The 7,864-nt window shown below is 36.3% G+C and overlaps 2 protein-coding genes across 2 annotated transcripts in view; one reads left to right on the top strand and one right to left on the bottom strand.

The window, feature by feature from the left end:
* Nucleotides 1–1,395: 1,395 nt before the first annotated feature.
* Nucleotides 1,396–3,157, top strand: LOC106667717 (fructose-1,6-bisphosphatase 1-like). Its single transcript, XM_024228143.1, has 8 exons — nucleotides 1,396–1,414; nucleotides 1,508–1,727; nucleotides 1,783–1,918; nucleotides 1,975–2,084; nucleotides 2,138–2,297; nucleotides 2,359–2,496; nucleotides 2,759–2,875; nucleotides 2,928–3,157. Exons 2-8 carry the CDS (start codon nucleotides 1,537–1,539, stop codon nucleotides 3,105–3,107), a joined length of 1,032 nt encoding a protein of 343 aa, XP_024083911.1. The 5' UTR covers nucleotides 1,396–1,414; nucleotides 1,508–1,536; the 3' UTR covers nucleotides 3,108–3,157.
* Nucleotides 3,158–3,300: 143 nt separating this feature from the next.
* LOC106667715 (nuclear cap-binding protein subunit 1) overlaps nucleotides 3,301–7,864 on the bottom strand; it is a 30,387-nt gene continuing 25,823 nt past the window's right edge. The window contains exons 12-16 of the mRNA XM_014395832.2: nucleotides 4,385–4,626; nucleotides 4,147–4,325; nucleotides 3,826–4,084; nucleotides 3,645–3,758; nucleotides 3,301–3,573 (exon numbers count right to left, since the gene is read on the bottom strand). Coding sequence (XP_014251318.1) covers nucleotides 3,460–3,573; nucleotides 3,645–3,758; nucleotides 3,826–4,084; nucleotides 4,147–4,325; nucleotides 4,385–4,626 — 908 coding nt within the window. The 3' untranslated portion in view covers nucleotides 3,301–3,459. The remainder of the gene's footprint in view (nucleotides 3,574–3,644; nucleotides 3,759–3,825; nucleotides 4,085–4,146; nucleotides 4,326–4,384; nucleotides 4,627–7,864) is intronic.

Here is a 7,864-nt window from a genome sequence, read left to right as displayed (position 1 = left end):
GAATTTTGATTTGGAAGAAGCAAAGCGGTCAGTTTGTGATTAACCATTGATGATGACCAAATTCAAGCTTTTGTAACCAATGACAGAAGTGACAGTGCAGAAACACTTCATTTCATACAACAATTTCAACGCATTTGAGTGTTGTTTATCATAGCGATGATTTCCTGACATGTTGACTGAGAAGAATTTATTAGACTGCATCTCCATCTACGATTTCCTCTTTAATTTTTTTAGTTTTTTAAAATTATTGATAACGGGATGAAAAGTGGGTCCTTTATGAGTGTTCATAGAGGAAAATCCTGGGGAAAACGCATGCCCCACCATTAATAAATCCACAAGCTGGATGACAAGATTGGAAGGCATGTTTTATTATGAGCTTTTATGCCCGAACAATGGTTAATTCTAGTTTATTTTGCACCCAATTGACCAGTTTTATTCAGCCATTGAACAAAAATGGATGGCATTGCCTAACCACAACGTTCGTCGCACACCTGTGCGTTTGTAGATATGCCAGCAATTGTTAGAGCTTGGCTTGTATGTGCTACCACACTCAGCGTATTCATCTGACATTGCTGCACTTTTTCCAGGTTACGGCCCACTATTGGTGGGAAAAACCTGCAATGACTGCAGAAAATCCATCAAGAAGTTCATTGCTCAAAAACCTGAAAAGTTCTTGTAGATGGAAACTAAAAAATTTATACAGATAGTAAAACAAAATATTTATTAATTGTTGATTAAATTTGTATATAAGTACCTGAAATTTTCATTGAATTTACCACCAAAAAAGTGCTATGGACTTACATATATTATATTTAATCAATCTTCCATCTTCAGTGTGTATGAACAGACCAACCCAGTGAGGAAAAGGGATTCTAAATGATCGATAATGACCAGATTATTAACATAGCCTGAATCTTTGAAGGAGAGGACATCACCAAATCACTCCCCGAGATAAAATGGTCCAAAATCTTGGGGTTTGTGAACAAGACCAAGAGGTTTATGCAGGACACGTGAGCCGACCAAGTCCCGGACCTTTTAGGGATCGGGTACAAGTCTACCCATGCATTTAACCCCTCAGGTCTTGGTCGCCCACCCTGCCTAATATATATAATATAGCCTGAAGAAAGAAATATTCTGCTTTCCCCACTATTGTTATGGCATTGAATTTCAATAAAAGCGGAAGAACTAGAAATCAGAGGAAAAAAGCCCAAAAATGCATAATTTGCTATAAAAATTTGTATCTAAGGGTTTTAAAAATAGCTTAAGGTGGTGAAATGCTGAAACATTTCTGACCAACCAATACAGTGAGGATAAAACGATCAATATGATGAGTAAAGGTCAAATTTATCACCTGGCAGACCTTAGGAGGAAATCTCAAGATTCAAAATATTGTAGTTGTTTCTCTTAGGAAAAGGTCAAATAGATCTCTAAAAATATTCAATTATTTAACAAAAATGTCAGTAGGTTCATATGATTTATTTAAGCAAGTTTTTTTTATTGTTAATAGATTTGAGTAATCCGATTATCAACATTACAATGGCATCAACTCAAACACCTTATATCCTTTTCAAGGATTCTAATGTCGTTGAGACTCTTCATCTGTACATGTCCAATCTGGAGCACCTTGCCACCGATTCTTGCGGACAGTTGTCAACCCTCATCTCATTTTTACAACTTGCGATTAAAACCGTTGCCCACAGGCTGCAAAGGCTAAAACTTGGCAACTTGTGAGTTGAACACTATTTTGTCTTAACGTTTCATCTAGGTTTCATGGTTTTTTAGGCTTTCATCTTTCAATTATTGGACCCTAACTTGTGAAAAGGTCCCATCAATAATAAATGATGAATTCATACACATTTTGACCAACTCTGGCTGTTGCTATCAGATAATATCTAATTTGAACGATGAACCGATTTCTGTAAATATCTCTTTAGGAAATTTTGATAAGGGAACTTTTAAAAATATTTGCTTCAGATTGAAAACGCCAAGCAAGGGAAGTACATAGTTTGTTTTCAAGGCATAAATCTCGATGAAAGGAATATCGCATGCGATTTACCCACAGCGTCCATTTTTTCAATATACAGGTTTGTCCTTTTATTATATTAAAACCAATTTGTTTGAATTGTTAGGTTTGTAGAAAGGAGATGAAGGAAGAGGAAGATACACTGTTCAGTCAGACGTTGTCAAATCTCAAGGAAGAATATTTAGTCGCCTCAGGGTACGCTATATACGGCGCAAGTGTCAATGTTGTCATAGGCATTAAAAATTTTGGTGTTACCCACTATGTTTTGGACCCTGTAAGAGAAAAACAACTAGAAATTATTTTATTTTATTGAGCCGGGTAAAATTTCCGTGCAGGTTTTAGGAGAACTAGTTGTAATGGAAAAACATATGAAGATACCTCAGAAAGCGAGAATTCTATCGATAAATGAAGGTAACGAATATCTATGGGAACCTCAGATAGTAGAGTACTTAAAGAAAAGGAAAGATCCAAAAGTAAGTGACAAATGAATTTCTTAAAGTATATTTAACCAAGAATATCCATTTGTAGACAACTTAGAAAGAATGTTCAATGCAAAATGTACATGTACATGTGTATATATACGTGTATATATATATATAATTTGATGATTTTTACAAGCCGACTAAAACCCTGTTACACAAGACTAATAAGTGCCTGAGCATTAGCAATGAAATATTTAAAAAAATGAATAAAAAATTATAATACATGTTTAATTATTATTATAATTTAAAACAGCAAGGAATACCACTGAAGTCGCGGTTTACTGGTTGCTTGGCTGCTGATTTCCACTGTGTTCTCAAGACAGGTGGTATATACCTCTGCCCAAGTACTCGAAAGATGCCACATGGACAAGTAAGACAAAATAAAAATAACCCCCCCAAAAAAAATAATAAAAAAATTTCAGCATTCTTTGATATGTGAGTGCATCCCGCTTGCATTCCTGGCCCTTCTTTGCGGAGGTGCGGCAACAACGGGAAAAACTAACATTCTAAATGTGCATCCTGAAAAATTGAAACAGCAAACGCCGTTTTTTATTGGCTGTGGTGAAGAGGTTTACGATTTGTTACATTTGTCAAATCCTTGAAATGAGTAAGAAAATTGCAGTGTATTGCTTAAAATAAAGAAAAATTACAGCAAAATATGGCTCAAATCATTACTTCATTAACCTAGTCAAATCAAATGTCCAGTACGACAAACATTCTACAATTTATATAAAAACATAGGGAAAATTAAAAACAAAATATTAAAAAAATTTATTTTTCAATATATGAATTTTATACATTTACTAATATACATGTTACTTTAATTAAAATGAAAATCAAGTGTAGACTTGGTCAATTACTAGCAATCGAGTAATTAAACGATTCAGCCTAGTGAAATTATATAAATTATATACCTTAATTTTGAAAGAAAGCTATGAACATTAACTTTTTTGTTTAAGAACATAATGCTACAAACTGATGGAAAATATCTAATATATGTGGATCTAAATCCTGAGTGAACAACAATGTCTCCAACGTGCTGCTGTATTTCTGTACTTGCTCATGATGCTGAAAATTAAAAAAAAAAAATAAAATAAAAAAATAAAGAGCCGTTTATATTACTTATACAACCAACTTACAGCTAAGAAGACATGCTGCAATCTCCCAATTGTCCATCTGTACCAGTGATTGTCAAATTCTTTATTGTCCGTATCACATCGGACTAGATGTTCAGACAGAATCATTATGAATCTCTGGAAAAAATTAAAATAAAGATAAAAGGATTAAATAAAATAATATTTAATTTTGTTCGAAACGAACCTGAAATATAATAAGGAAAAGATTTTTTTGATCTCCTTGGGCTGTCTCAAGCCTTTCTTCCATCCTTTCGACCATCTCTTCTGTCGGTTTGTCATCTCCCCGACCACCCATGCTATCATCGCTGTCATCCCCTGAAGAACTTCCTCCACCACCAGATCTGGCCAGTTTCTCCCTGGCTTCAGCGAGTTCGCGACTTTGCCTCGATACATATTTGCTCATCTTGTTAATCGTCAAATGTAAAATTTCCCATATATACATCCTAAAATGAGTTTTCATTGTAAGTACCACATAACTGAATTTTGAAATAGTTTTATTAATTACTTTGTAAAATCATGAGACATCTCCTTGGAGAATATCCAATTGGCGACAGCCGAACATTCAAGTAATTGAATTTTGAGCATTTTATCTATCAGCACACAAATCATTTGCTGATGATTTCTCCAAAGCTCATAAATACTTCTAAGAATACACAACTGAGCTTCTTCCCCATCTGCTAATAACTGAAAAAATAAAATGAAAATTATTAAAAGTCAAAGCACACAAAGTTAATGTACTATACCTTGAAAACTTGATTGAATTTTCCGATTGCAGCAAAAGAATGGGAGAAACTCTTGGATCCGAGGTAGAAAAGCGTCTGGACAAAGACATCAATTTTTAAGGGATTGTATCTTGCCTCAGGGCCTTCGTCATCTTCAAGGGGGTTAGGGAGTTCCCTGAGGATGCCGAGAAGGTCTTCAGGGCTACATCTGTTCTTTATAGCTGCCATGAGCTGCTGGGCCACCTGGGTTCCAACTAGGCTACCTGGAATCAAAGGGAAATTGCTTGTTAGCTGTTACCACATATTCATTTAAAATAAAAAAAATAGTTATTATACGAGCCTTTACATCACTACTATGATTTATTTTCAAAATTCATGTACTATGCGATTCAGTGGTTTCCACAGATGAAACGCACATCATATAAGAATAAATATGTAATTCTAGTTGTTAAGTTATTGCATTTGTTTGACCAGAGTAACTTCAAAGTAAATATGCAGGCATATAATGAAAAGAGGATTAACAAGTTTAAAAGTATAACTAAGTCACAATTATGCATTTGTTGAGACAATAGGAAGAATCCTACTGCTATCTTGATTGCTTTTGGTCAACTTGGCTAGCGACTCATAATTACCCAAAAAAAGGCACCTAATATGAAGGATTTCATGGCGAGATCTCGATGCCATCATCTTTGAGGCGATGTGGCCGGTTCTTGGGTTGGGAAAGTGTGGATAAGCTTGAGTGGCAGGGTCAGGATGGATGGACATCTTCGTGTGGAACGTTTGGAAGTAGAATCAGATCAATTTGCTGACAAATGGAATGTTGTGGAGGTTAGTATTGTAGTAAGGAGCTTTGGCAATGGCAGGACTTTTGATTGCTAGTAATGGTTGCATTGGATATTGGAACACCACTATTCAACTGCCTACATCCAAAATAGTTGCAGTAACATCTTGTAAGGGGTTAGTTGTGTTCTGATGGTTAAAACAGATTTTGGACCCAAAAGACTTCATAGTTGTTCATGTGTTCTGTTAAATTGTTGCTTTTTAAGCGTCATGTGTGGATTCCATGTCAGTTGGATGTCTATGGATAATTTTAAGTATTAGGCTTGAGTGGAGCCCTGTAGTTCCGAGGGTAAGACCGTTTTTCAAGGTAAATCTTCACTGTGAACAATTTTCTTCATTCAATATTGCACTATCACTTTTTGCACCAGTCTTTGATAAGTTCAAGGATGCTGGAGGTTGCTTAATGGGGTTCGGGTTAGAAGACATAATTGGAGTTTTATCTGTTTAGGCAATATCGGGATGTAAGTCTAGTCTTAGGGCATTACAAAAAGATTTGTCAACCTCACGACTGGTGGAGGAAACTATAGATCTTATCAATAGGATCTCTTTCAGGTTTGAGAATAAGGTGGCCTAGCCAAAGAAGGTTCTAATACTGCGTTTGTTGGGCCACAACCGGTATTACTTCACTCTATGAGCACAGCGAAAGAGAGTATCAATAACTGGGGCATAAAACAATTCCTAAGGGAGTGGAATTTATCCCCCGGATACAGGCAATCGAAAGAGTTTGTTAAGGCGATCAAACCAGCAGAATTGAAATGGCTATTCTCTATCTCAAGGAAGGGAATTAGGAGGCTGATAGGTATTCTGACGGGCCACTGCCAACTGAGAAGACACCTCTTTGTAATGGGTATTCTACCAGATCCCTTTTGCCGTTCTGCGAAATAAAAGAAGAAACGGCAAGGCCTCGCAGGTAGGTATGCTAGGTCTAGATTTGAAATCTTTGAAGGAGAGGACATCACCAAATCACTCCCCGAGATAAAATGGTCCAAAATCTTGGGATTTGTGAACAAGTCCAAGAGGTTTATGCAGGACACGTGAGCCGACCAAGTCCCGGACCTTTTAGGGATGGGGTACGAGTCTACCCAGGCGTTTAACCCCTCGGGTCTTGGTCGCCCACCCTGCATAATATATATATATATATATATATATATATATCGGGATGTAAGTCAGCAGTGCAAAAGATACATAGAGGATGGGACCAAGATTGTTCCCTTGTGAGCCGGTGGCATGTATTGGTCTTATAAATGATTAGTCATTGCTGCACCTAATGTTGAAGCAGCGATCAGTTAAAGAAGATTGAAGGAGAGGATAGGGTTTAAGTTTATAGGAGGTGCCCAGGTGCCAGACCGTATTGAAAATCCGCACCATATCCAGGAATGCTCTCAAGCAATACTCTTTGTTCCCTGGGGGAGAGGACCACACTGTCCGAGTGGTTCGGGTGTCTGGCTTGCATTTGCTATGCTAACAGTTCTGGGTTCAAATCCCGTCAGAACCTATAGCACTTTAATTGAAAATGGGATGAAAAATGTATTGACAAGTGGTGTGACTCCCCGTTTGCACCACCCAATGGGTAGTTGAACGTTAAGCCCTTTTGTATGACAGGAATTACTTCCCTTGTAACTTTTTTTACTCATTGTTCTATTCGGCAGAGGAAACAGAGGAATGTGTCAAAATGTTATTAACTTTTAATTTAAGCTATTTATTATTCTAGGGTCACTCCAGTCCCAGAATAATTTTTTTTCTTCTTCTTCTTCTTACACTAAACATTTAAAGGAGTCTTTAAAGAAGTTTGGACAACACGGCAAGAAGGTGTTATTATTAAAATAAAGTATTCTGGTTATGTAAGGTCTTGGTTGAGATAAAAAAGTCAGTGTCACGAGTGGGATTCGAACCCACGACCTTCGGAGTGACACGTGACTTTAACTTTTTCATCTCTGAGAGGATCAAAGTCACAATAGCTTTAGTGGTAGAGCATTGGCGTATTTAGCCGAAGGTCATGGGTGATTAACTTTTTCATTTCAACCAAAACCTTACATAAAAATGTTAATTAATTGAAAGAGGTAATTTGGTCAATCATACCACTAAATATAATGGTATAGTATGTACTATTTTTTCTTAAATCGAATTTCCTCTTCCTTTATTTTTCTGAGCAACATGCAATAATTGATGCCCATATTCTTTCATACAACCTGATGTTTCAAGACTAAAATGATCAGTAACGACCAATCTACAATTAATTTAGTTACATGAAAATCAATGTTAAAAGAAACTTCGTTATAATCAGAAAATAATTGTTTTATGAATGCATCTTTCAGGTGGAACTTTCAAAAGTGCTGTTTAATTTTTTTTGTCAATTTTATTTTTAGGTCAAACTTCCTAATCAGACGATTTTATCCACCTCACAATGAAATCAGAGTGACAAAAAGCCGTTTAACAACACCGAACAGAATCACAGATCGTATTTAGTTATGAAAATGAACAGGAAAAGGTACAAAAATTAATGATCGAAGGAAACTTTGTAACTCATTGTTCCTGTCTACGGATCCTCCGGAGATAGACACGCTCTTCTGGCTGCCAATAAAGAAAGCAGAAGAATCATTTAAGTCATTGTCTCCGAACCATTCAAAACCAGAGATAATGGGGAAACGAGAACATTTACAA

The sequence above is a fragment of the Cimex lectularius genome, unplaced genomic scaffold, assembly GCF_000648675.2.
Source record: "Cimex lectularius strain Harlan isolate CLEC.00 unplaced genomic scaffold, Clec_2.1 scaffold101, whole genome shotgun sequence".
Lineage (NCBI taxonomy): Eukaryota > Metazoa > Arthropoda > Insecta > Hemiptera > Cimicidae > Cimex > Cimex lectularius.
This window is presented reverse-complemented; position numbering and strand designations above follow the sequence as displayed.

Excerpts from the sequence above, each read along its gene's own strand:
- LOC106667717 (XM_024228143.1), top strand. The coding sequence starts at position 1,537 with ATGGCATCAACTCAAACACCTTATATCCTTTTCAAGGATTCTAATGTC. Across the intron at positions 1,728-1,782 it reads AGGCTAAAACTTGGCAACTT|GCTTTCATCTTTCAATTATT; the intron begins GTGAGTTGAACA and ends ATGGTTTTTTAG. Across the intron at positions 1,919-1,974 it reads TGAACGATGAACCGATTTCT|ATTGAAAACGCCAAGCAAGG; the intron begins GTAAATATCTCT and ends TATTTGCTTCAG.